Source organism: Cadophora gregata (assembly GCF_030347475.1).
Source record: "Cadophora gregata isolate MNR1 chromosome Unknown scaffold_5, whole genome shotgun sequence".
NCBI classification, from domain to species: domain Eukaryota; kingdom Fungi; phylum Ascomycota; class Leotiomycetes; order Helotiales; family Ploettnerulaceae; genus Cadophora; species Cadophora gregata.
In genome coordinates this window covers 2,494,385-2,521,010 of record NW_026695928.1, presented here as the reverse complement: position 1 = coordinate 2,521,010, position 26,626 = coordinate 2,494,385, and the positions used below count along the sequence as shown (strand labels likewise).

General features: G+C 47.9%; 10 protein-coding genes across 10 annotated transcripts; 6 read left to right on the top strand and 4 right to left on the bottom strand.

The window, feature by feature from the left end:
* Window positions 1-314: 314 nt before the first annotated feature.
* ONS95_011613 (uncharacterized protein) lies at window positions 315-5,094 on the bottom strand (the record flags this gene model as incomplete). Its single annotated transcript, XM_058505240.1, has 8 exons — window positions 315-1,516; window positions 1,569-1,726; window positions 1,789-2,605; window positions 2,665-3,390; window positions 3,453-3,570; window positions 3,622-3,866; window positions 3,931-4,828; window positions 4,885-5,094. 8 exons carry the CDS (start codon window positions 5,092-5,094, stop codon window positions 315-317), a joined length of 4,374 nt encoding a protein of 1,457 aa, XP_058359797.1.
* A 555-nt stretch (window positions 5,095-5,649) lies between these two features.
* ONS95_011612 (uncharacterized protein) lies at window positions 5,650-7,557 on the bottom strand (the record flags this gene model as incomplete). The annotated part of the gene is made up of 1 exon (XM_058505239.1): window positions 5,650-7,557. The coding sequence occupies one exon, from the start codon at window positions 7,555-7,557 to the stop codon at window positions 5,650-5,652; it is 1,908 nt and encodes a 635-aa protein (XP_058359796.1).
* A 1,855-nt stretch (window positions 7,558-9,412) lies between these two features.
* On the top strand, window positions 9,413-10,324 carry ONS95_011611 (uncharacterized protein; the record flags this gene model as incomplete). Its single annotated transcript, XM_058505238.1, has 4 exons — window positions 9,413-9,527; window positions 9,577-9,941; window positions 9,995-10,109; window positions 10,158-10,324. The coding sequence occupies 4 exons, from the start codon at window positions 9,413-9,415 to the stop codon at window positions 10,322-10,324; spliced, it is 762 nt and encodes a 253-aa protein (XP_058359795.1).
* Window positions 10,325-10,668: 344 nt separating this feature from the next.
* On the top strand, window positions 10,669-11,121 carry ONS95_011610 (uncharacterized protein; the record flags this gene model as incomplete). Its single annotated transcript, XM_058505237.1, has 1 exon — window positions 10,669-11,121. The coding sequence occupies one exon, from the start codon at window positions 10,669-10,671 to the stop codon at window positions 11,119-11,121; it is 453 nt and encodes a 150-aa protein (XP_058359794.1).
* A 54-nt stretch (window positions 11,122-11,175) lies between these two features.
* ONS95_011609 (uncharacterized protein) lies at window positions 11,176-12,799 on the bottom strand. Its single transcript, XM_058505236.1, has one exon. The coding sequence runs from the start codon at window positions 12,589-12,591 to the stop codon at window positions 11,506-11,508; it is 1,086 nt and encodes a 361-aa protein (XP_058359793.1). The 5' UTR covers window positions 12,592-12,799; the 3' UTR covers window positions 11,176-11,505.
* A 2,147-nt stretch (window positions 12,800-14,946) lies between these two features.
* ONS95_011608 (uncharacterized protein) lies at window positions 14,947-15,339 on the top strand (the record flags this gene model as incomplete). Its single annotated transcript, XM_058505235.1, has 1 exon — window positions 14,947-15,339. One exon carries the CDS (start codon window positions 14,947-14,949, stop codon window positions 15,337-15,339), a length of 393 nt encoding a protein of 130 aa, XP_058359792.1.
* A 1,580-nt stretch (window positions 15,340-16,919) lies between these two features.
* ONS95_011607 (uncharacterized protein) lies at window positions 16,920-17,579 on the top strand (the record flags this gene model as incomplete). Its single annotated transcript, XM_058505234.1, has 1 exon — window positions 16,920-17,579. The coding sequence occupies one exon, from the start codon at window positions 16,920-16,922 to the stop codon at window positions 17,577-17,579; it is 660 nt and encodes a 219-aa protein (XP_058359791.1).
* A 1,957-nt stretch (window positions 17,580-19,536) lies between these two features.
* On the top strand, window positions 19,537-20,114 carry ONS95_011606 (uncharacterized protein; the record flags this gene model as incomplete). Its single annotated transcript, XM_058505233.1, has 3 exons — window positions 19,537-19,806; window positions 19,867-20,001; window positions 20,061-20,114. The coding sequence occupies exons 1-3, from the start codon at window positions 19,741-19,743 to the stop codon at window positions 20,112-20,114; spliced, it is 255 nt and encodes an 84-aa protein (XP_058359790.1). The 5' UTR covers window positions 19,537-19,740.
* ONS95_011605 (uncharacterized protein) lies at window positions 19,932-23,207 on the bottom strand. The gene is made up of 7 exons (XM_058505232.1): window positions 22,671-23,207; window positions 22,591-22,618; window positions 22,061-22,540; window positions 21,869-22,013; window positions 21,535-21,757; window positions 21,304-21,460; window positions 19,932-21,210 (listed from the first exon to the last, which is right to left on the bottom strand). Exons 1-7 carry the CDS (start codon window positions 23,087-23,089, stop codon window positions 20,449-20,451), a joined length of 2,214 nt encoding a protein of 737 aa, XP_058359789.1. The 5' UTR covers window positions 23,090-23,207; the 3' UTR covers window positions 19,932-20,448.
* A 1,718-nt stretch (window positions 23,208-24,925) lies between these two features.
* On the top strand, window positions 24,926-26,583 carry ONS95_011604 (uncharacterized protein). Its single transcript, XM_058505231.1, has 2 exons — window positions 24,926-26,277; window positions 26,329-26,583. Exons 1-2 carry the CDS (start codon window positions 24,978-24,980, stop codon window positions 26,541-26,543), a joined length of 1,515 nt encoding a protein of 504 aa, XP_058359788.1. The 5' UTR covers window positions 24,926-24,977; the 3' UTR covers window positions 26,544-26,583.
* Window positions 26,584-26,626: the final 43 nt, after the last annotated feature.

Here is a 26,626-nt window from a genome sequence, read left to right as displayed (position 1 = left end):
TTAGTAGGATTGGTGTGAGAAAGAAGTATTTGAGGGATGTTCAGGCGGCGGTAGAATTGTGAAATGGACATGGGTCAATTTGCATATCGCATTGCCGTTGCTTCTCGTACAGAGCGAACAGTGCCTTTAAGAATGCAGGACGATGTAATCATTAATGGCAGCGGTGTGGCTATGATGTTCTCAAGATACCTATTTGCTGGCAAGCTCTTTCAATCATACGAGCTTCGGAAGATGTTTCGCCCTCCATGCTAGTCGCCGGTATCTGAAATCACATCATCCCTATTACACCACCAATATCCAACAGCCATCCCATCTCATCTCGAAAACCACAACTCCCCAAACGCACTCCCCTCCCTCTCAATCAACTCCCCTGGCACCCCAACCTCCACCACCCTCCCCCCACCAAGAACAACCACCCTCCCAAAATCCACCACAGTCTCCAACCTATGCGCCACAACCAGCACCGTACACGCCTCAAACTCCTCCCTCAAGACCCTCTGAATCAACGCATCAGTCGCCACATCAATACTACTGCTCAACTCATCGAGCACCACAATCCTACTCTTCCTCAAGATCGCCCGCGCAAGACAGAACAATTGGCGCTGACCATGCGAGAAGGTCTCTTCCTCAAGTGGTGCAGACAGACCGCCTTTTGAGAGGACTGTGGGCCAGAGATGCACTTTGGTGAGGGCGGAGATGATGGCTGTGTCTGTGTGGAGGGAGGAGGGGGAGGCGTTGAAGCGGATGCTGCCTTTCATGAAGAAGGGGTCTTGGGGGATGGCGTTGAAACGTGAGCGAACTGTTTGTCGGGGGATGGTGGAGATGTCGATTCCGTCTACGATGATGGAGCTCTCAGGCTGGATTTCGAGCATTCGGAAGAGCGTCATGAGGAGAGAGCTCTTTCCGCTACCACTGCGGCCGCAGATGCCTATTTTCTCGCCGGCTGCGATGTGAAGGTTTATGTCTTTCAGGATTGGCGATCCGGAGGTCGTGTATGCGGCTGTGAGATTCTTGATCTGGATTTCGCCCCTCGATGGCCAGTTTTCTGGAACCGGCTGGATTTCTGCAGCGAGGTTCTCGCAAGGTGTTTTCTCTGAGAATGTTTTCAGTCGAGATATTGCCCCGATACTGGTCTCCAGATCGGTCCATTGTTTCACGATCCATGACAATGACTGCCCGAAACCCATGACGCTCAGAAGTGCTAAACCAACATAACCAGCTCCGATGGTGTGTCTCAGTTTCACCAGAAGGACCATGAGAAGGATAGCTAAAACGCTGACCATGAGGTCCATCACAAGACCGAGCCATATTTGGATGCAGAAGAGTAGGTAATACGGTTTCTGAGAGGCATCCAGGAAAGCGAGGTTTTGCGAGATGAAAGATGACGACCAGCCGAAGGCGCGGATTGTTGGCAGACCAGATAGGGTCTCGATGAAGTGTGTATAGAGCGGTGACTTGGCTTCGAGATCGAGGATGCGAACTTGACGAGAAGTACGAAGGTAAAACTTTTGAATTACTATTTTGAGGTCAGAATATGAAAAATGGTGACGAGGGGAGGTTATAAGTACGCCAAACAGTGATGCCAACCACCGGCACCGTGAGAGTGAAATATCCAGCGGAGATGCACATGAATATTACACCCATGATTGTCTGTATGCCAGCAAAGACGAAATCCACGAGCGCGAATGGGAGCTCGCCATCCACGACCGACATGTCTTGGCTGAACCTATTGCACTGTCAGTCCATGGTCTTTGGAGAATCTGCTTGAGCAGAGAGAAGATGATTCACCTGTTCGTCGTCATACCCGTATCCGTCGCCGCGAAGAAACTCAACGGCGCACCCATCACAGACCTCAACAGCCTGGCATGCAACTCCTCCGCGCTCCCAGGTACTACAAACATGAAGTAGTGAAAAACAGCCACAGGCCACATGACGATTCCGATACCCGCGAGAAGGCCATATATGCCCAAGTAGAACGGATTGACACCATTTCCATTTGCAGAGACAGCAGCAGTCCAGAACTGGATGACGAGTTGAGTCACTCTTGTTGAAACGGAAGCGACCAGGAAAAGGCCCAGAGAGAGGAAGCTTCGTCGCCACCCAATCGACTCGAAGTAGTACTTATAGGTGGCAAACTCAGTTTCATGTATCGTTTTTTCGTCGTCTACTGTTTCAAAGTCGATGGCTCTGCTTGCCAGCTTCTCTATGCGCTCAACCTCGTCCGGGATATCAGTGTTCTCTTCACCACGAGATCTTTCACCAACTTGTTGTAGAAGGCTATCCACGTACCCACCTCCAGCTTTCAGTTCTTGAAATGTACCCTGCTCAACCATACGACCGCTTGCATCAAGTGCTAAGATCTGGTCGGCAAATGGTAGACGGTGAACAGCGTGCGTGACGAGAATAACCGTTGTACCGATACGTTTCAGTAAGCCCGAGCTTCCAAAGAGCTTGGAGAAGACCTTCTCCTCTGTCTCAGCATCTAGTCCAGAAAAGCCATCGTCGATGACCAGCAACTCTATTTTAGAATATAGAGCACGAGCTAGTGCCAATCTCTGCTTCTGTCCGCCGCTCAATGTGATACCGCGACTTCCAACAAGTGTTTCTACCTTCTATTAGCTTCTTGTAAGCTCAATTGCCGGTCTGATATCCAGATGGTCTTACCAATTCCCCTCGGCAAATCTCCAATATCTTGGTCCAGTGCACAGGCTCGGACAACTTGGTCGAACCAGACATCATCATACAGCTCTTGTCCACTGATATTCTTCTTGATGCTCGTATTCTGTATCCAGGGTGTTTGATCCACGAATGCGATATCTGAGACGGAAGAATACACGAACCCTTTCAGAGAAGGCGTCTCGCTCAACAAGCCTTTAAGAAGTGTACTCTTGCCACATCCAACTGGGCCAATTATGAACAGAGAAGAGTGGCGGCGGAGCGTGAAAGTTATGTCTTTGACGATAGCAAGGCCAGTGGTGGACCAAGCGAAGCTCGCGTTGTGAGTTGTGAGAATTGGTGTATTGGCTTTTCTGTGCGATGGATGTCTTGATGTGACAGGCATTTGTCGTAGTTCAATATCTCCATTCTCATGACTGATATGAGGAAACGGTTGTCTCTCATCCTTTCTTTCAAACGATCCTGGTTCGAGGGGCAGGACATGCACACGCTGAGACTCTGACTCCAGAAAAGTTTGAATTCGGCCGAAGCATGCCAGTGCTCCATTAAGAGCCGGAATCGTCCTCAAGAGGGTATTGATTGGGATTGTGAGTAGACTTATCAGAGACAATGTTGTGTATGCTTTAGAGGTGGTTAATTCCTCCTTGGTTGATTGAGCGAGGAGAACGAAGACAGTGAGCGTTGCAAGTGGTGTTACGAATGTCATGCAGTTGGCTGTAGTGATTATCAGCTAATTAGTCAGAAGTGAGAGTATACCTTAGATGGGTAAGTCTCACCAAAGAATACGCGTGCGACGAGAAGCTGTCTGAAGTATCTCGCAATCTTTAATTCTCTTACCCTAAGTCCCTGGCAGATATCTGTGAGTTTATCGGTGAATCCTAAGAGTTTGATAGCCTGTACGTAGCAAATCAGTAACTTTCCACCAGCACATGTGAATATAATTACCTTCATTGATCCAAGCATCGACGTCGTGACGTCAACACGAGTCTGTATTCCTTCATTCCAAGCTTTCTGCGCGCCGCCAACATATCTCGATAGACCAACAACACACGCTGTTGAGATAATTGCCACGACAGTGGGGGCCAGAAATGAGATTCCAAGTTCTCTTTGTAGCAGAAATATGGCAATTCCCAACTCAGCAGGCACTGCCCAGAGCTCATGCAACGTCTCAAAGCCCATGCAGATTGCTTCTGAACACATTATTAGCCTTTGATCTATCCATAACATCTACCATCAGCGGAAGAGATTACTCACCAACATCATTCGACATCAACGTGATAGCGGCACTTTCATCCAACGCAGTGATACTCAAATCTACCGTCTTCGCATACACAATACCAACCAAACCGCCTCTAACAGCCGTCACAAATCGATAGGTCATATGGTAATAATTACCTCTCGCAATCGTCATGCCCACAAACACCACACCAAACGCACCCGTCAATCCCCATCCAATCGTATCCCTATCCTGCGAGTCCACAAAATTCACCGTCCGAGCCAGCAACAAAGGCTGCGCATACCGAAACCCAATCAGACACAGCCGCGGAAATACACACATCAAGACCGCCTTCGCGTTAGCTTTCAACGTCGACCAGAAAAGCGCATGCGACCGAGTCTTCGGCGCATTCTCCCACGCTTTCTGCGCCCGTTCCGTCAAAAACGAAGATCTCATCTCCTCATCAATAGGAAACATATCATCCTCCCTCACAACCCTCGCATAACCAATCCTCATCAAGCCATTCAACCACCAGAACAAACTCCGACTATAAATCCCACTCGTGGCCTCAAGCGAGCCGCGCTGGTACGGCGGGAGAAGAATCTTGCGCTTCTCGATCGCCTCCGCTACCGCGACTGCGAATTTCAGGATCGTTGCGGCGGTGAAGACGCTGGTTATGGTGAGTGGGGCGTGGGAGATCCATAGGGTGCGGGTGCGTGCTGTGTCGAAGATGAGGGTCGTGAAGAGGTAGGTGTTGATTATTGTGGAGGGGCGGATGGAGCGCGTGTGTTCTAGGTGGGAGAGGAAGCAGAGGCCCAGGGCGTCGGCAAGGACGAGGGTATATGAGGCGAGGGATGTGCTTGTTCGGACTTGGGTGTTGATGGCGTAGAGAATCAGGATGGCTGATTGGAAGGCTGTTAGGATCGCTAGCAGGATCTGGGTATTTGGTCAGTGAGATCGTGGTGTTTTTGAGTGGGAGGTTGAGAACAGACGAGTTTATTGCTTTGAAGCACGCTTCGAGAGACTTTGCGAGATTCTTTGCGTAGGGAGAAGAGACGGAAAGGTATGATCAGAAGCAGTAAAGCAGAAGGAACGATCGATAAGAACGTATTCTCAAATAGAGGGGTAAAATCGAATGTATCTGGAGAAGCTGGACCAAACAAATGCAGGCCATCTTCAAAATCAGTGGAATTCGGTGCCATGATTAGCTCAACCGGACTTCTAATTCTTAAGATATTTGATCTAAGAAGTTCACGCCTTGGAATTTTGAGGTTGAATCCTATATAGAGACACCAGGGGATAGACGCGTACCACGGTGAAGTTTACAAAGTCGGTGCCTAAGCGAGCACGACATCCTGAGTCAACTCACTGGTATTCCTTATCGCACCTTCCTGTTCGAGGAATTGTTGGAGAAGTAAGACCGGCTTAACAGAACGTCTTGGCGTGTCTGTTCTCCTTGCATTGCAGGATTAATTCCGCGTTGCGGGGTTTACCAAGGAATTGCCATACTGCACTTGTGATGACTTCGCTTTCTCAGGCGGGGAAGCTGACTGGTGCTGAAAGCGAGAACAATTTATTCTCCGCCATAAAGCTGTCTCAAATTTTCTCGGGTTGTTGTCCCACTTAGTTCGGCGAAGATGTCCCATGAATGTCCAATACGGCAGCGAATATTGAACAAAAAGGTATTGTGATATATATCCCTCGCTATGCAGTAGTATACAATCTGAAATGCCACTATTTCCCAGTTGACCACTACTTCACAAAACCTTGACCTTTGTCCACTCGCTAACCTGGACCCCTAGATTCAATCCATTCTGAGCCCACCACTTCTTCACTTGGAAAGCTGTCCCTTCGCTCCCCACACTATCCTCCAATGCCTCTTCGATATCGCAGGTCTTATATTCCACTCTAGCTGGCGGTCGTCCATCTACGCCTTTGCTAATATTCTTCCACCACTCCAAGACATCGACATGACCATTCTTCGTTGGCTCAACCAGGACTTTATTGTCGAATGTCATCTTCTCCCCTTTCAGCTCTCGCCATGTCTCTAGGACACCGACATGTCCATGTGCAGATGCGATTTTCGCAACCAAATCGTCGTGCGAGATGGTGATCCCAGAGTTATCCCACCAGCGCAGGACAAGCGATTGGTTGTTCTGTGCTGCGGCAAGAAGCGCTTTGCCTGGTTTGAGTCTTAAAGCAGGTTGGGCTTCGTTTGGTGTGCTGGTCCCGTCTCCTGCTCTTGACGGCGAGACATGGCGCTGTCGAGACTCGTTCTCCACATAGTAGGAGCCTTGTAGCATACTTGCTTGTTTCCACCACTCGAGAACAATGATATGTCCCTTCGATGATGCTTGTTCCAGAGCGGATTCGGTATATTTCAGGGGTAGGCCAGAACGACGCCACCAATCCAAAACATGTACGAATCCAGACTTGGAAGCTCCATCGATAGCCTCTGGTGTGTAGTCCTTGGACAAAAAGCTGGGAGACGTCCGCCACCATTCGAGGATCTCAGTACGTCCATATCCGGCGGAGGCTTTGGTAGGTAAGAGTTTCTGGCCAAAGGAAGACCAGAAAACCTCCTTGAAATTTGTCTCCAGATATGTTAAGAGATCTGTGAGACAAAACTTGATGACAAGTTTCACACAGAGACTTGACAGGAACTTCATGTTCTCCGGTGCTGTTTTCAACTTGTCGATAATCTTCTCGGTACTACATGTGAGAATTGTCCATTCCAGCGAGCGCATATAAATGTGTAATTCATCTTTTGCATCCCCCGGCCGTGGCTGCCATTCGATCGGTGTTGGTAGGTTCGTGTATACATTAAGTGCCCTGGCCACCTCCCAGTCTCCGACCCGTTCGAAGATCAACGTCCAAATCTCTGGTGGGAGGAGACAATCGGTCTTGATATTATATCTTGCCAGACTAGCAGCTCCAGAAGCAGCTATGTCCACATCGTGTCCTATAGTCATGAGTTCCGCCTGGTTCTTGATCGCATCTACAAGCTCGTTAAACCCATCCCAAGCCAGCAGGCATTTCGAAGGTCCACTGTCGTAATTCCACAGAATCGGCTGCATGACCCGCACCCACTGCCACTTCTTCTGAATCTTATGGAGTTGTTTCTTCGTCATCGGATTCTCCCACATTGCGGTTGTCATCCCCGGCACGAGCAGTATCTTCTTCGAGACATCCCAACCGCGTAGAATTTCTAGCAGTAGGCAGTCAGTTATGCCATGGAGCATCTTTGCGAATGTGTCTGCATCGATCGGTGCCAGTACCATCATATCTGCCCAATCACATAGTTCATATGCCTGCTGCTTGTAGTATTCGATCTGCGCTCGTTCGATAGTCTTCTGTGCTTCATCCGTCTCCCTGCAGGCTCGGAAGCATCTATTCTGTAATGCCAGTGTCTCTTGGGATAATCGGTGGGCCGGCCATGATTCCTCGTCGACAATAGCCCTCGTTTCTATCTTCGTGTTCTTCGACAGCCGTACGACCAGTGACAGTGCTTGTGCCACGTCCTTGGATCCATTTGCTGCGATAAGGACTCGAAGTTTCTGGGATTCGTTGACCCTCATGTCTGCAATTGAGGACGACGAGGCAGTCTTTGGCAGACTGCGTATAAATCGAGTTCTGGGGGAATGGGCGTGGGGATTGTCCGCCATGGCTCTGAATAGTGGCAGGTGTTGCTGTAGGTATGTGTTGTCTCGCAGCAAGAAGCGGTGGAGGGGCAATAGCAGTCTGTCTCAACCGTGACGCCACTGCGGCGAGACACAGACGGCGGTGAGAATATTCGACCAAATCTTGACGATGGGCCGGAATAATTATTCACTGAGGGGTCGGGTTAGTATCTGCTGTCCCTAAGTAGCAGAAACTCCAGTCAGGGGGTCGGCCAGATCATAATGGTCGTTATCGTCCTTTATTCTTTTCACTCGCGTCGTGAACGATCATCCTCCTAGAGCAAATGGACTCGATGACAGGGCACAGTGGGGCAACGGCTTCCAGCGGAACATACATCCGTCGCCCGGAAAAACCTTAATGCCACAACCATTTCTCCCCAAACCATCTGCTGGGCACGATTGATTTCATTCAAAGCTCTGAGACCAGTTTTTAAACAGCTTTTATGGAGCCATTTCCAAATCCAGCCGGCCAGCCAACGTGGGGAAGATAAAATATGTTTTCATGTCGAGTCACAGAACTCATGGTATTTGTCGATGCAGATCTGTCCACCAAAATCCTAGAAAGCGAAGACACTGGCAACTCAGCTCCTCGCAAGCAAAGCTATGCTAGCCAAGCTGGATACGAGAATCTCAAATAGTGGAGAATGTGCTCGGCGTGTAATACTTACTCGTTCTCTACGCCAAGGCCATCAAGCAGCACAGGCACGGGCACGATGCGATGTTTCTTGTCAAGAAACAGCATCAGCTATCTCGATTCTTTGGATAGAGGCCAAGGCTCCAAACAGCCGATGAACTTGCTTCTTGCTCCATACCATTGCACGTTGTCGCATTTTCTTGTTCTATCTGCTCAGGTGTCCGAGTCCATGGATATCATTGTTACCATCCAATGAACCGCATTTCTGCGAATGCCGAAGCTAAGCCGTGACCTTGAGAGCTCGAAAAGTTACTTTGCAGATTTTCCTTGTGACCTCCAAGTCCTGCTTCTTGATTCGTCTTTACTTGCCACGATGACTCTCAAGCGTCTTACTTCCTTGTGCTATCTTCCTAATTTTTAGTGTCTGTTTTGGAACAGTTCCACCTTGGTATAGCAGGAAGTTTATTCCGACGACGCTCACATGTCCGCCACAAAATTCAACCAGTCACCTCCTCCAGTCCTTCTAGCCTGAAAGTACAAGGGTGATGAATCAATTGGTGTACAAGGGCATTTGTTCCGGAAGAATAAGAACTCACTCTGCGCAACTTTCTAACTCTTGCGATATTGAGAAGCTGAGCTCTATGGCTTTATATATCGATGCGATCGAATTGACAGTCTTCGACACTCGGTGGCATCTGTGGCAATGTCAATTTTGGCCGATCTGACTTGAACGTCATGGATTCTCCTCGCCTAACTGGGTCCAAACACGAAAGCCTTCATGCGAGTGAACGATCGTCCTTAGCTCGCATAGTTAGCACTACCGAGTGGCAGCTGGCGGATATGATATTCTACATTTTTTTTTTGTTCCTGTTTCCTCTTTCATCTAGTGCAAGCCACTGAAGGCATAAAGCTCTGGTCTCAAAGTACCCCTCATGGCTTATGATGGTTACTTACAGTGGGTAGCGCGATGAGCGTAGCCTCTTTTCATATGCCGGGGACTTCGAGTTTATCGGCTTCAGCCAGGGCTTTTAGGTCCAATTTCGTATTTTCTATCCTCTTTACATTCCTCTTTTCTTCCGCCATGGCATCATCGTTACCAGTTGGCATTCAAGCCATGTTTCCTACATGCTCGATGAGCTTTGCATAAATCGGACCTCGAGTGCAATTGATACTGAATGCTCACAGCTTCTCTGTGTGACCTCCGCCATGGACTCGGAACCGTCAATAGCTCAGGACCTCAAGTTACTATGTGCCCATCCTCCCATAGAGAAGGCTCTAGCAGACTGTGTCAGAAAATCATGCAGTTTTCCCGACCAGCAGAGTAAATGCTGTCTTGTTGAGGTCCATTCAAGTTGCTGATAAGCTTACAGAAGTTGGAACTGTGAACAATGATCTATGTAAAGACGAGCCCGTTGAAAGCAGAGTCGTGATTGCGACATCAATCTTGGGACTTCTTGGAGTCATTACAAATAGTGCCGTCGGCTTGCGACTATACACTCGAATCAGGCTCGCGAGAGGGATCGGATACGACGACTACCTGATTATTGCAGCCAGCCTCGTTCTTGGATACGTGCAAATATCAGGCACTATTGAGGTGATTGCTTTTGGACTGGGCAAGCACACTTTCAATGTAGATCCAAGGTTCCACTTACCCAACCTCTATCTGTATTGGTCAGATGAGATTGCATACCAGATTACCATCACACTCATCAAAAGCTCCATTCTCTGCTTCTACGTAGGTCTCTTTCCTCCGTGTGATCTTGAAGGCTCATTTGCTAACATACTTAGCTGAGGTTGTTTCCTGGCGAGCGATTTCGTGCCGCCTGCTTTGTAATGATAGGCATCACAGTTGCCACAGGCCTCGGGTTCTTGGGCGTCACCATATTTCAATGCAAGCCAATTCGTGAGTCATCTCTCTAAGCCTGTCTGTACGCCTGCTCACAGTTGTCAGGAGGTGTTTTTGACAAAAGTATTCCATCGACCTGTCTGGATGTTAATGCTCTAACGTATGCGTCGAGCGCCACGTCAATCGCCATTGACTTCACAATTCTCTTGATGCCAGTACCGCAATTGCTCAAACTGCGGGTACCCAAGAGACTCAGTACTGCTGCTATTTAGCTTCGGGCTGTTGTAAGTCCCCGAAGTAGCCCAAAAATGGTGGCCATGTTAGGCTAATATGTGACATAGAGCTTCCATCATCAGGTAACAGGTACCTCTTTCCTGTGGTGAAAATATGATAGACTGACATAATTGACTGTCAAGCGTTGTGCGCTTGCCGTTTATAATTCAGTACGGCAAGACCACAGATCCTCTATGTGAGATATGTTGTCCTGCCTGTTTATTCATTTGGACCTCACTAACGTATTTCAGTCGATAACATTGGCCCAGGAATATGGTACATCTCTTATCATACCTGTACTGTTCACCATAACTTCTGACAACTCTCTAGGACCGTGTCCGAAATGGCCTCTGCCATCATTGCCGCCTGCCTCCCAACCCTCAAACCCCTCGTTGCTAAGTGGTTCCCTCGCTATTTTTCAGAGAATTATTACCTCAAAAACCAACCATATACCAATCCTACAACTCAGCAACACCAGCAGCAAATGCCCCGCGATCGACGACGAGGTCGCTTATCGCAAGAAATCAACTATATCCTCTCACATCAAACAAGAAGCGACGATGCGGAGTTACAAAGAAGCCAAGCTACAAATGAAGGCGAAGGGACGGCGAGGGAACGAGAAATATATGATACGGGTGAGAGTTTGTGCTCGCATGAGTATCGGAGGAAATACTTTGATCTGAAGGATGGGAAGATCGTGCAGATCAATGAAAGGTTCTCTGCGTTGAGCGGAAGCTTTTTATCAGGGACTGGACACGATTCCGAGAGTTCAAGTCAGGCAGACACTGCTGGTTAGACCTTGTTTCTAATCTCAATGCTGTGCCGCCGTTTATGATTCCTCGCGCAAGGTCACATGTTCAAACACGTTGGTTTTCCAATCTAACTGTGTCCTTTTTTCCTATTTCTTTTGTGTTTCGGGCAACCAGAGTTGACTGTTAACTCGTACCACATTTTCAGCGTTTTCTGAATACGATGGTGTGGTACTTATCTTCAGCATCGGATCCACGGAAGCAATTCTCAGGTCACCGATATCAATTGCAAGATATCCGAACTAGGCATCCTACAAATCCTCAGAAGATTTGCCAGAATATTCCACAGAATTACTCGCACATATCGACGCCACGTCAATTCTCGTCTCTCAATCTCTGTAACAGTACAGATGCCATATCCCCCCATTTTATCACTTGGCATCAGCCACTACCTCCTTACCACTATCCTCATCATCACCCATGTACCCCACCTCCGGCACAAACAACTCAACCTGAACCCTCTGCCCAACAAACCCCTCATTCCCAAACACCGTCCCCGGCGCTAAAACCCACACATCCCCCTCCTCCGCCTCCTCAAACCCAAACACCGTCCCCGGCGCTAAAACCCACACATCCCCCTCCTCCGCCTCCTCAAACCCAAACACCTCACCCCACTCCGTCGCCCAAACCACTCTCCCCCCAACCCACCCCCCAAACAACACAACCACCTTCCACCCCTCCCGAAACCACGTCCCCACCCCATCCTCCAAGCCCCTGGAGCTTGAGCTCGAACTACCCACCCTCCTATCCACATTAACACTAACCCTCATCCTCGCAAACGGCGTCCTATACCCATCCTCCCACACCGACCTCCCCACTCCCGGATTCCTCGCCGTAGGAAACGTACGGATCAAATGATCGTGATAGATCAGCATATGCGCATACTCATCCGGTCTGAACTTCTTGAAGGCTTCACCCGCTGCATCGAGACACGGTCTGAATTGACGGAGGAACGACTTGAGGATTGGCCAAGTGGACAGATGAGAGCCACATGTTGCGGTTTGGCGCCAGAGAGGGAAGGTTAGACTGTAGGGCGGAGGGTTGTGCCGGTAGGGGTTGGGGAGAGGGGGTTTGTCCGGGGGGTAGATGTTGAGGGAGAGGAGGTGGGTGAGTTCGGTGTAAAGGAGGGTGGAGACGAGGCCGGAGGGGTGGGAGTAGGTATTGTCGATGAAGTCTTTGGAGTGGTAGATTTGAGTGGGAATGTAGAACCCACCGTTGGAGAGGCTGATGCGTGTTAGGTCGAAGCGAGTCTCTGATTGTGCCTGTTTGGGCTTTGGAAGGGGTGGGTTTTTGGATATCAGTCGGATTTTGGGAGTTGACTCCGGGGTTGCATTTTTGAGTGTTATTTGTGATGAGTCTGTTCGAGGCGTATTATCAGCTGATTCTGTATCCTTCGTTGTACAGATTTGAGGTAGTGGTGCTGTTCCAGTCACACTGACATCCTCCGCTTCAGACATGTTTATTCAAGTATTGAGAGTTTCGATGGACTTGTAAGGTTCGATGCTGTCTATGTTGTATTCAAACAGTGGTAAAATAGCAAGCGAGACTCGATAAAGTAGCTCGAATATTCTATTGCATCGAGCAGAGTGAATCACGAAGATATCGGACTTCATTGCTGCCAAGCAACAGCTAGCTTCAGAGCGGTGTCACGTAGCTAGCCGAGATATTCACCTTTGAAGAACTCGACAATGAGTAACTGTTGTTTGATTCTTTGAAAATATGGAAGAACTACAAACAAACCCCTTCTCCCTCGATCTTGAAAGCCAGAAGGTCCTTCCCGCAGGGTCCGATTTTCGTAAGCGAGCCCGCACTTTCGGATGTAAACATCTGACTAATCAAGGCCGAGCCATTATATCTTGACCCCCGAGCCCAGCGATAAGGTATTTTCAATACCAATATTACCCTGGGAGTGCTCATGAGGATAGAGCTAACCTCACATTATCCAAATTTGAATGGCCATACAAGGATGCTGGCGAGTGCAAGACCATGTGAACTGCCCAACCTCCCACGCAGCACAGTCAGTCTTTTACTTTTCAATCAAAACTGGGAAGAAGATTTTGGTTGAGTTTTGTTGCACGTTGCTCTTTCACAAAGATAAGTAAATGATCGAAATCCAGTATGCAATGGCGTGGAGTTCGATCATGGCAGTATCGGCCCCTACTCCTAGAAGTGCAGGACGCTAGTGGTTAATCTTAAAGTTGTGGGCCAATCAGAGCTCACCAATTCTGAAGACGAAAAAGTTTTGTTGCACGTCGCAATTCCCCTCGACGATTTTCTCAAGAAACTTCTCGATAATCGATCTACCGAGACGCGCCAAGCCTCGGAAAGTAAACAAAGCTAGTTAAGCTAGGACTACCGCTTCCACGTACAATACGCCAATGATCAATCAGAGCTCGCTAATTTGGAGGTAATAAAGTTCTGTTGCATATCGCAAGTTCATAAAGATGAGTATATGATCAATGATCCGTGATACAGGGTAGACACCGAAAGACATCGATCCCTTTGATCTCCTACTCACAACTAAGAATTCAACATCGCAACTAATCGCAATTAGAACTGTCTCTCGTGTCTGTATGTACAATTAAATTCTGTTTGTTTAGCAGAGCAAACGCATGAATCCTTACTCTAATTATCAATTCCGTGGTCGGAAAGGACTAGGAAAAACCAGAACAGTCAAGGCAGAAAAATTCACCATCTTCCCTCATGCAACGGCACGATGCGCTAATCAAGATCTAATCTGCCAATCGGGCCCTCGCTCAGATCAAATTGGAGTTTGTTGCACATCGCACAATGTCGCATCTCGAACTAGCGACAGGTGGCGATACGTTCAACGTTCGGTAATAGCGGGAAAGTAAACAAAGTTCCACCATGGACGGACATCCGGAGCGAAGAATGACAACCACGAACCTCCTGTTGTCCACTTTGTCGGGACACGCAGGCTGATATCGCTAGGCATACTTTGAGTGCGCCTGAACAGCATGAAGAGAGAGATGAAATTGAGGCAGGGAGAGATTCTTATTCAGGCCTTTCACTTGATGCGGGGTCGTCGCTCACCCCGCGATTTTGGCTCCCCACATGCCACGCTTCTTCTCAGTCCAGAACACAGAGTCTGTTCGTATTGAAATCAAAACATCGGGTTCAACGCCAGTATCTAGCCTAGCTCAGTCCTTGTGCCTTGCGATTGGCCAGCTCTTGTCTGGATCTAAACATCAGTGAGACGCGTAAGCGAGGCCACACGCAAAAATCACCATTTCCATGCGCCACTCCATTTGCCATAATCCACTCAAGAGACTACCAAAGTTTCTTTGTATCGTCTGATTTCAACTCCAATCGTCTTATCAACCTCGCATCAATTTTAGGCCTTGTTGCCACGTTTCACAGACCGCCGCGAGCAATTATGCCTCGGTCCTCAATTCCGCCAATCACAGACCTCGCACCCTGACCTCGAAACATTCGGGGTCTGAACAGTGAAAGGCTTCTTGCAATTGAAGAAGCTCGTCAGATCATTGGGATCCCATGCACGGTATTCATCAAGAGATAGGGACACGCGGCTCGAAGTTTGACTTGACTGTCGGTTCATCGGACGGGGAGAATTTGTTTTTCGTGGGCTGTGACAGGGAGAGCAGGTGAGATGAGATATGCTCTCCTTCCTGATTTCGAATACTTAAAGACTCAAGTAGAGCCACCTTTCAATAGGAGAATTTTATGATAGTTCGTTGTAATCCAATTGAATTTTTCCGAAACAAGCATTTCATCCACTCGAATCTCTACCAACCTCACACAAAGGACAGTTACATCAACGTTCATTGAACATGTGTCGGTACACCAGCAAATGCGCTCGCTGTGCTCGCAACACCGAGCGTGACATGATCGCCTCCCAACGACGACCAATAATCATCAAAACACCACTCAGCATGCTGATTCAATATATCATCGATTCTCGAGCTCAGAAACGGGCTGCTCTGCAGCATCCATGCGGTGTTTCACACGAGCCTGTCTCTGAGGTCATCTCGTACACGTACCCGAAGCCGCAGGAGTTGAAGCGTTTGGAGACTTTGCAAGGGATCTTGGGACAAGATGAGGTTGTGGGTATGAATGACAACCAGAAAGGGGTGGTCAGGATGGAGAAGACTGAAGAGAGCAGAGTGGACGTAATTGAGGGACCGGATGCGTTACCGCGGTATAGTCAGGTCTTCAGAGAGTGAAGAAATGGGATCAGTTGGAGTCTTAGGATCATTGATATGGTATGATTTCAAGGCTGCACACTTGCTTTGAAAAACGACTTGATCATTTGCCATTGTACTCAACTGATAAAGTGAACAATGTGGTATCTGTCTCTTCCACTCGAGCAATGCAAGAGAATGGTCAGCGAATCCCTAGAAATCTCTCGACCCTCCCTTGCTTCTCAGATCGAAGCTTGTGCGTGTACAAAAGAAATAATGAGAAGGGTAAATTTCAAAAACCCAAATCAAGTGCAAGTGAAAACTTTGGACGTCGAGGCCTTTGTTGTCACAGAAATCTCGTTGCAAAAGAATATGTATATAAAACCAACAAGACATGGGGTTCAAGTGCCCACGCTTGATCACAGACGCCATAAGGTTAGCTGGAAGTTGAGTTTTTGTTTAGGTTTCATGGTTGGCCATGGTCGCGTGGCTGACTAAGTACCAATTCAACAGGCCTCGTCATCTTTTCAACAACCGCATTTGTTCCTCATTGTGCTACTGAGGTTTAGGTGCAAGTGGCTACAGCGATAACAATGGCATCAAAGTGATAGAGAGGAACGGACCACATACCATTATCATCGTCGATATCGTATCACCTCTCCACTCTTGGTCGAAAATCATTGCCCCTTCCATTATCATCGGATCTCCGTACATGCAGGCGGGATAGCTCCCCGGTTCAATACGATAAGAGAGCTGTCAAAGTTGCAGATGGGATTTAGACTCTCTTGAAATGGCAGTCAAATGCCGTCCTGAATCCCATCACTGACCAGTAAAATCGCGGGCAGAGTGTTACATGGAGTAAAGTCAACCTTATCTGCACAGCTCCGTCATCCAGCAGATCTTGGGTGTTCAAGAGCTGGGGATCGAGGCGCGAACTACTCCTCCGCTTATCTCATGGAACTTTCGGTGCTTGTTCCTGTGAATCTATGTCAGCGGAGATACAGGTTTGTTCTTTCTGTATCTATATCGAGGGCTTCGTCACATTTTCCCATTTTCCATCCTCAGCCAATCTTGAGTTTCTTTCCAGGTTTCAAAAGTCGCATAATGTCTCTGCGGGCAGTATCAATCAAGAACAACAGCTCAGATGAAGAGAAGGTCCAACCCAACTATGGTACTGGAGTTGTAGAGCCATATGAAGATCCGCTGGAGGAGAATGAAGTGTTCAAGAGGACGAAGGATGGCGTCGACTTTCGTACTGTCGGGTGGCCAAGAGCTTCTGTCATCTTCCTCAAAGGTATAGTAGGACTTCATTTTCTAAACTTATCCACGTACTTACAGACTTGTAGTTATCTTTGCGACAGGCGTGCTCAGTATTCCCTCCGCAATGTGCAGCTTAGGAGCCTTAGGTGGGGCACTCAGTGTGGTCGGCTGGGGAGCTTTGAATACGTACACAGCCGTTGTACAAGGCGACTTTCGAAATTCGCATTCCGGATGTCACTCCATTGCAGACATGGCAGCTGTACTTGGTGGGAATGTGTTGAAGGAGATCGTTGGTGCTCTTTTCCTCATAGCATACGTTTTGTGCGCGGGATCAGGCATTCTTGGAGTTTCGATCGGTCTCAATGCTCTCGTCCCATGCTGCATGCACTGTTTGGTGGTCATTCATCGCAACAATCGTCGTAGCTGCCACGGCGTCAGTTCGGAAATTTCATCAGATCGACTGGCTCGCCTGGGCTGGCTTTATCAGTATATTTGTGGCCGTTTTCATCGTGGTGGTGGCAGTCACTGCCCTCGACCACCCTGCTGCTGCTCCTCAGACTGGAGATTTTGATCTTGGTTATCACGTTATCGGACACCCAACCTTTATTGCTGGCATGACAGCTTCAGCAACGATATTTGTTTCCTCCGCCGGAACCTCGGCATTCTTGCCTGTCATTTCGGAAATGAGGAGGCCAAAAGATTTCCGAAAGGCACTTTTCACCTGTATGGCAATCGTTCAAAGTGCTTACCTGAGCCTTGCACTTGTTGTCTACAGGTGGTGTGGACAATGGGTTGCGTCGCCATCGCTAGGATCTACAGGCCCAACGATCAAAAAAGTATCATACGGTATCGGAATGATCGGATTAATCGTTTCAGCAACTTTGTATTTGCACGTTGCAGCGAAGTACCTCTTCGTTCGCATCCTGCGGAATTCTCCCCACTTCCAACAGAATACAATGGTGCATTGGGGAACTTGGCTCGCATGTATGGTCGGCCTCTCCTCGATCATTCCTCCTGGCTGAAGCTATTCCAATGTTCAATTATCTCATCGCATTGACGGGATCGGTTTGTTTCGCTCCCCTCGCAATTGCCCTTCCAGGCTGTCTTTGGCTGTATGATCATGGTTCATACAGACGTGGAAGTGTTGGACAGAAGCTTATGTACTACTCACATTGCATCCTGCCTCCTCTTGGAGCATTTTGTGTGTCGGTGGGACGCACGCAACAGTCCAGTTGATTATTGATGCTTACGATAATGGGTTGATCGGTATGTTCTGCTTTTCAAATTTTTCAGTCACCGAGTACTGATCGGGGCAAATAGGGAGTGCATTTTCTTGCGCAGATAACTCGAACTCCTTAGGTCACTAGAAATTGCCAACCTGAGAGCGATTATGGATGGCTAGTCGCAGTTGCGATCAGCGCAGTCGATAGTTTTGCCGTTTCGTTAAGAACTAGCACTAACTGCCGTTCGTTACCGCCTACTATAAACGGACTGACGTTGAGTCTAAAGCTTCAAAACGGCTGTTAGTTGGTCCGGAGGCTCGGTAAACGGGTTCGTTTTAACCCGTTTTAGCTAGTATTCCTAAAGGCAATTGTGATCATTCTACAGAGGCAGAGAGGTATAGGTAAGGTAAGGCCTTTAGGCCTAAGCTTCCTAGGCTCACCGCACCAGCCGCCTTCCAGCTGCTTACTTAACTGAGCTAACTCCCTTGTTCTGCTGTAGGTGAGACATAGTCTTAGTAGGTTCAGTGATTACTAAGCTAGAGGCCTCTTTGTAAAAGCGATCTAGAACACGCGTCGTAGACTAGTCCACTAGAATAAGAGCTTAAGGTCGGGATTTAGAGGTTATATAGGATAATACTGTTTTAAAGGAGCTAATGATTAACGAAGTAAATAGAGACTCTGTAGAGGCAAATTTGCAGGTTAGTTTGTCTCTCCGTTCTTTAGAACGACCCCGTTCCGTTCGTTTTAGCTGTACTAGAACTAACTACAGTTCGTAATTAGGTAGTAAAACTACAGTTAGTTCAAAAGCCTTAAAACGGGGTAGTTTGAACGGCCGTAAACTATCGACTACACTGGTTGCGATATAACGGGCGAGTCATCATACCCAATAGAATAGTAGCTTGAGCGAAAATGGAAATGTCGTTGCATCTCGTGAGCGTGATTCAAACAACTTTCTGAGAAGTGGAAGGCTTCTCTATCACTACCAACAAGGTTGAAACGTTGGGGGTTGACACTGCCATGACCTTCGTCTCCCAAGGAGCAATTGCGTTGTTTGATACCGTTGGCGTGCGACTGACTCAGCCTGAGATGTGAGAAATAGATCGATTGAAACTTGATCGGCTGAAACTTGCACTGATCAAGAAGTGACAATACCATCTATACTCATTCTGGAACCATCTCCGAGTCATTGTTCGTAAGATAAGGTTTTGAGAAGTATGCATAGATCTAACTAAGAATTACCAGCAACTGGGCTCGCTAATCTCCGTGAAAGCTTCTTGCTCCTATTTTTGAGCGTAAATTAGGTTTTCAGATAAGGTTCAATGCAAGACGTCCGAAGATTAGATGAAACATGACAGACTGCAGTGTGGTCCATGCAGACCCGGAAACCTGGTTGCGACTTTGTTTATTGTGGACTTGACTAATTTCGGCTTGGAAGGCAGTATCAAAACTCAACGGTGTACCCGGTACTCTTGCCCCTGTGACCGAAATGTATAAGGCACGTGGGGACGATAAACCCGAATTGGGAATGTTTGGGGATACCGAGTCGTGATTTGACTTTCTCAGTAGAGCCATGGACTGATTAATCGCCCTGGACATGACTTTTCATGATCGAATTGGGATGTTCCAAATGAGACATGGAGCGAGAACGACAACCTCTCTACTCGGCCGACTGGGACCATGTCGAGCATCTATGAAGTGCACCCATGGATTTACATCGGTTGAGCATACCACGCCTGCGCCATGCTGCAATGAGGATGGAACAACAGATCTGGTGGTTTCTAGGATATGATGACAAAAGCAGTATCTATAATGAAACCCCCTGCAAAGCTCTGAATACTTAAAGCCGTCGACGTGCCCTCTAATTTCAAATCCTCATCCTCACGATCATCTTCACATTCCTTCCCATAGAAGAACATCTCTCGTCAACAATCCACTCAACTCGAAGCTTCAATCCTTCAACATGCAGTTCTCAACCCTCATCAAGTCCACCTTCGCCATTTTGGCTCTCACCCAGACTGCCATTGCCGTAAGTCCCTCGCCTCTCCCCCCTACTTCCCCTCTCCACAATTTACTAAACCCACTCCAGTGCAGCGGTAGAGATCAGGATTGTTGCTGGAATGACTTCGACGGCTGTGTGAACCAGCATGGACAGTTTGCTCAATCGCCTTGTACCAAGCAAAGTTACCAAGACGATTTCTGCGCAAACTTCGGCGTCAACTGCGTATGTATTCTTGCTCAGGCTCAAAGCCAATGCTTCACCGGTGCTGACTCAATGAATAGGATGGTGCAGACTGCTGCTCTATCAGCACTGGAAAGGGCAGAGGATGCCCATAGATCTTTTCGCTATTTGGTTGGGGGTGTTGGGGATTTTGTATGTAGAGATTCATCAACAGTACCTAAGAAAATGAGTCACTTCGCGCAATACGGATCAAAATCTCCCCAGAGACGGGTCTGTCTATCGTTGAGTTGTGTTTATTTGATGCGACTGCTATGTGCTTGCTGAAACCTTGCGGCTTTTACACAGCTTTCTATGAATGCAGCAAGTACTGTTCTAGAAAGAATGGAGTTTTCCTTTCCCAAAGGAGATGCAAGTGCCGATTGTCCTGACACCTTAACCCCGTGTCGATCCTTTCATTATTCGTACATCCTCCAGAGCACTGCGAGACAATCAATACTGCAGAGACTGCCCGCCAAGATCATTCGACTCGTTAGTTAGAGGTGCGACCCCAAGATTCCAGTCCATGGAAGACCAGTCAATTTGATTTGGGTCCAGGCTCAGCGGCGCCATTCCAACCATCCCTGCGCTGGCCCATGGTTCCGGTGAGGTAAAGCCTTGCTGACTACCCATCCCTGAAAACATGTTCGGATCGAAAGTCATAGGCATCGGCATAGAGAAGGCATTCGTGTCCATACTAGGAGTAGACCCCTGCTGTGCTGTGCCTGGCAAGGGGTATTGCGAGAAGACCTGTCGAATGTACGAGATGATTCTTGGGGTCACCACTGACTCCCCTACCTGCTCAGCGGCTTCCTCTCGTGCAGTCCATGCCTGAAGAACGACTGGTGCGAGAATTTTGTAAAACATCACAAAATGTGGGCCTCGAGTCTTGAGTCGCTCAGCCAGAGTGTGGTGATGTGCTTCGTAATTTGCGCTCAGAGCTTCCCAACATTTCTCGGCTCGTGCGCTGAGCGGTTGACGCTTCAAGTTCTGAAGGATTTGGACGTATGCCGGAAATGGGTAGTAGAACTGGGTCATCCACATGAAGCCTGCTGTCAAAGGAGAGGTGCTGAGTATCGTGTTGCACTCGAGCAGGGTGATGGCGTTTACAAAAGCAGCTTCACGTGCAGTATCTGCTTGATCTCTGGGTATGCTTGATGTCTTTGAATAATGCTCGACAAGACGGCATTTGGCTAGGAGTCCTCGTGCAGTCCACTGTGACAATGTTAATGGTGATTTTCAACATACTCGAAATGTTCCACGAATTCGACGCTTGGGAAAGAGAGGCAAGACGGGGAGTTTACATACGATAGTCATGAAATGGAGAGGGATTTCCGGGTCGCAATGCCTGAGATACTTCTCCTCGATCAGGCTCTCCAAGCTACCCATCTCGCTGCCTTCCACAAAGTCATGGGGTTGATGCGCTAGAGCGAGCGGGAGAAGCGCTGGATTACTAAAGTCGAGGCTGCTCGCAAGTTTAGCTAATGTTATTGGGACTGTATGATGGTTGGGTTTCCAATAATTGGGGGATTAACGTACTGCCACTTTGTATGCCGAACGTAATTTCCCACTTCACTCCTAACGACTGCAAATATTGCGTCGGAGAAGGAACCGTGAGCTTGTGGAGTTTCCTTCATCTGAGGTCGCAGCTCCGAATCGCCTACATTGAGCACAACTCTACAGTCCCATATCGGAGTAAGTGACGGAGATTTAGAATCGGCCATTTCACCAACACGAGTATCGAGGAGTACAAGCGTCCACCCTTTGTAAAAGCGGCACTATTAGCAAGCGGTGCATATTTGTAGAGGATGGTCGATCAAGAGCAGTTATGACTTCTTGGGAATAACTACAAGCAGTTTTCATCATCACTTACAGAGTCGGCGGCGTAATTCAGCTTCGAGAGGAATGGATCTAGCCAAGATTGCCTCTTTGTCAATACCCATTCGTTGGGCGATACGCATAGCAACTGCAAGTAAAGATGAGAGCGATTGCACCGCAGTCTCTGGCCTGACTGACATCTAGGCTCATTAGTATGCAGTGCGGGGGTTACAACTGAATGGCTTACGAGATAAAAGACCAGAGCGGTCAGGCACTCCCGGTCAGCGGTTCTCAGAAACCCACAATTCAATAGAGCCTGCTGACACCCGAACTGGAATCTAATCGCGAGGTCTTCCTTTGGGGAACCAAAGGTAGACTGGCAAATATTCTCGTCTATGCTCAGAATAGCCATACAATATATACCGAACATGAGGGCTTCCAAGGGGGGTTCGATATTGGAGATATTGCTTGCAGCTTCTATAATCCGCCCTTGAAGACTGGGCGTATGCGTAACTTTGAGCAGTGGGTTGACATTATCAAGATAAAGTTGCCAAAGCTTGAATAGTTGGATCGGTTCAGGGTGCAGGGATGAGATATCCACGGATTCCTTCCCTGAGCCAAAAAGGAGATGGTCATCATTTAAGGCCATCTGGCTGATTGCGGTTCTGATATGAATCTCACGCACGTCATCGTCTGAAGAGTTGCTATGATTGTCAGGGTCCCGGAACTATATTTGCTTGTCAACAAGAGAACGTTTTGAATATCAGACATATATACCTCTTGACTCATGGCGTGCAAAATATTCCTAAGTACAGTTAGCCTCGGGTATGAAGAATATCAAAGAGGTGTATTCTTACTTTGTCTCTGGCAACCGTTCGGAGCTAGTAGTTGTCGCCGGGGACGGTCGATCCATGACCGGAGCTCTTGATGGTTCGTCATCTGAATCATAATTTGCTCCATCTTCTATCTTTGGAGAGACTTTGTCGTTTGCGTCTTTGTGAAGAGGCTCAAATCTCACGTTATTTTGTCGCAGCAGATCCTCATACTTGCGAAGCCGATCCAGCAGCTCTCGCTCCGGAAACCTTCGTTTGCGCACACGTGTTACTTGAGTTGCGGGGATACACTGAGTTCTAGCTTTCACACAGTTGGCGCATGGATGCTTCCTGTCGCACTTGACCTTTCTCTGCTGGCAGAGAATACAGGCAAGTACTCGCTGAGGCTTAGGCGGCTGAGGAGGCCGAGAAGGAGGCTCGGGCGACGGGTCCGTGGCTGACATGACAAAGCCCGCAACACAAGATGATGACGAGCCTTCAATATGTTGTGAAACGGGATCAGATATGAGTTGGCCAAGAAACTGAATTGAATATGGTTTTGTTGTCCAGACTTGTTTAAGTCGTCAGCACTTTAGTGATGTCGGTACATCTGGGGCACAGTGCTCCACTTGTCAGTCGGCCTCATGAATCGCCGACACGTCATGTGATCTGAGCCACCAACACTGACAAGGCAAGTTACCTAGTCAAATGAGGTTAGCGATGTTGTCGGTCAGTTGAGTTGACGTACGGAGCAGATATGAAACATTTAATTAGCAGCTTACTCTCAGAACATTTTCGGAGGTCATCAGTATTTGACGAGCAGATGGAGCTCTCACGGGAGCCGTTTCTGGTTGAGATAAAGTGACGTTCCTGCGAGTGAGAAATGTTACCAGAAATATGCCTTACCAGTAACGTTTTCAAATTCTAGCAATCTATCCATCAATACTTCTAGAAACATAAGTCATGCCTACTTAAATGTTTATTTAATTCTCGGTTTGAAAGCAGGAGGCTTGCTACCGCATCAGTATGTAGTCTTGACCAGAATAATGGGAACCAAGTAATCGGAAACCAACGAGCTTGATTATCAAGTCCGGATCTATCACTGTATGTTCTAAAAAAAAAGTAGTGTGATAGTCTCACCCAGCTTGTTGAACTCACTGGACAACTAACACTTGGTTAAACCCTGAATTTTGGAATAAAATAGGACGTTCCAAGATTCGAGGTGCCATAATTCTGCATGCTTTCGCTTGGAAACTGCAGAGTCACTTTAGCTTATTATACAACATAGAACATGTTTGAGCACCTTATATCGTATTGTCTCAAAGTTGTATGTTTCCTATGAAGCCATCAAATCTTGTTGCACCGAAAAGTCCAAGTGAAGTGGTCGAGTCTGCAGAGCGTAAGCGAGCTCGCCAAGCATCTTCGAGAAAGGATACCAGTAGAGAGCGACACCCATAATTAGCAATTCTGCAGGTGATAGCCAGGAGAATGAAATGCAAGTGAAACTACTATGTAGCAGGCCAAAGTGAGATTTATTAGACATTGGAGGAATGAAATCGATAAGGCCCCCTTGCTTGACATTGCAAGCTTGGCTCCGGTTCTCTGCTCCAAGATCGCCCTTTTTGGGCTTCATGCTTTCAGAATTTGTGATAACTGTCAACAATTAGAGGAATATGTTTAAAGAATAATACGGTTTTCAGGACTGTTGTGCTTCAGCGTCAATTTATGACAAAATTGATGTCACTGGACAATCCAAAGAGGTTTCTTTACAAAGTATTCGAGCAACACCTTATCGACATGAAGATTAACAACTTCGCAATCAAAATTCACAAACAGTAAACTACATTGAGGATCTCTAAAAGACACATTTCAGTGATGGTAGCCAAATAATAAGTTCTTCAGTAACCAACACATTGGTTTCAGCCAGCGGAAAGCTGCTCACACAAAAATCACGAACACTACACTTGAGCCCCGTGTCATCCCGATCTGGCATCCCGTCGCCAATTCCACAATGTTTAGTCACAATAGATCCAGAACGCAAAACAAAACATCTGATTCCAATCAAGATAAGATTACATTTCTCCATCCTTGCCAGCAAGCCGTCGAGACACCTCCCGCTATTGGTTGACCCGTCCCAAAGCAGACGATGCTACATTCAGAATCAGCCCAGCTGAAGACATGTCTCTCCTGTGGCGCGTCACATTCTCCAGGACCACAAAAATGCTGGAATTGAATAAATACCCAATTTCTTCGATCCCCTTCATCCTGTTCCCTTGAAAAGTTGGAAGAAAGAAGTGTAGCACAAGTATCCTAAGCAATCGATCGGCATTTTACATATTATATTTGGACAAAATGGCAGGGAAAACAGTACGACTTGAGCGCGAGATACAGCGGTATCTGAGAGGAAGTTGCGACTTGCCGTCTTTGCGGGGGAAGTTGATCGCTGCGAATCATTCTTCAGGGGTCACTCCAGGGTCAGGTCCAGGTTCAGGGGCTGTTGCAGATCTGGGGTCTCCAACATTTCCAACCACTCCGGCAACAATATCACTTTTGACGGTTGTGACGTTGAATTTTGTCGCTGTGCAGTGCCTCACGAGTTCGCGGCCGATTGAAGTTTTAAGGATTTTGCTTGGGGATTTGGGAATCAGTGCGAGGAAAGGGGAGAATGATGTTAGTCCGCTGGACTTGTTCTTGACCGCTGTGTTGAGGGATAGACTCTATATCCCATTGGTTGTGGAACTGAGAGATTGTAAATTTGTGGTTGAGATTGTGGAGTTGTTGGTTCAGAGAGGTGCTGGTAGGGAGGAGAGGGAAAGAGAACATGTGCTTAGGAAAGCGGTGGAATTTGGCCATGCACCATTGGTGGCCTATTTGAGAGAAGAGTTCTTATGTCTGGACTTGAATACGGCGGTGTTGAAGTCACCACCGATGGGAAGTCCTTTGCATGATGCAGTAAGGGTGCTGAGCTACCACGCTGTTGAAAGTCTACTAGATGACGGCGCAAATATCGAAGTCAGAGACCCGGCCGGGCTGACACCACTGCACGTCGCTGCGAAGTTCGGATGTGGAATGCTCATTCGACTGTTGCTGGAGAAGGGAGCAGACCCGAACTCACTGACGAAAAATGACACAAACATCACGACTAGAGACGGAGCCAATGCGTTGCATTTGTATCTGTGGCAGAAACACCATGATGTCGCCACGGTAGATTTCATGTTGAAAAGGGGCGTGAGCCTGAGTGCTGTGTGCGAGGGAAATACTCCACTCGACTGCTTCGCCGATACGAGGAAGGCCCAAAAGTTCGAATCTGCAACCATGGAGGCTGATTATGTGAATGCGGATGTCCTGAGATGTCTTTTAGATGCTGGAGCGAAAGGGCTCTGTCACAAGGCATGGCCACAGATTTTCCAGGCCTCACCACCTCCGTCAAAGAAGCCCATCGCATCTGTATCCGGTCTGACTACCCGAGATGTGGTGGAGTGGGAAGTGGCTGCTGATCGGGAGACAAGGAGACAGTATCTGAGGGAGCTGAGAAAGAAGGATGAAACCATGTGGGAAGAAGCCATGATGCGTGAGATGCAGCGAGAGATCGCGAAAGAGAAACGGCACAGGAAGATCTTACGGGATATCTTGGGCACCAACCTGGGTGGACGTGAGTCTCATTCCGGCGCTCTCATCCTAGCAGTCCTAATGCTCGAACCAGGACATATCATCTACGTCAAGTGTAGTCGTGCTTTCTATCCCTTCACATATGGAATGCTGTTGGAAGGGACGAGGATCATGTTCCCGCATGAGAACAAGAAGAAGAGTATCAGGCAAGAGAATAATACTTGGGTCATGCATAATGGGAATCGATACATTAAAGACGATCAGAAGGATCCGGGATTCATGAAGTATGTTGAATATGCGAAGTTCTGAGCTGCATGGCACTTGAGGGGTCGGAAGAGTAAGGAGGGGGCTCGGCATTGCAGGGAATTTTTCTGTTTTATGGGATTTGCAAG

Bases quoted from the DNA above. Each gene is read 5' to 3' on its own strand.
- ONS95_011609 (XM_058505236.1), bottom strand. From the start codon at position 12,591: ATGTCTGAAGCGGAGGATGTCAGTGTGACTGGAACAGCACCACTACCT.
- ONS95_011605 (XM_058505232.1), bottom strand. From the start codon at position 23,089: ATGTCAGCCACGGACCCGTCGCCCGAGCCTCCTTCTCGGCCTCCTCAG. The intron at 22,541-22,590 runs GTATATATGTCT...AAGCAAATATAG, and splicing joins TGCACGCCATGAGTCAAGAG to TTCCGGGACCCTGACAATCA. The intron at 22,014-22,060 runs GTAAGCCATTCA...TAATGAGCCTAG, and splicing joins CCGCTCTGGTCTTTTATCTC to ATGTCAGTCAGGCCAGAGAC.
- ONS95_011604 (XM_058505231.1), top strand. From the start codon at position 24,978: ATGGCAGGGAAAACAGTACGACTTGAGCGCGAGATACAGCGGTATCTG. The intron at 26,278-26,328 runs GTGAGTCTCATT...TGCTCGAACCAG, and splicing joins GGGCACCAACCTGGGTGGAC to GACATATCATCTACGTCAAG.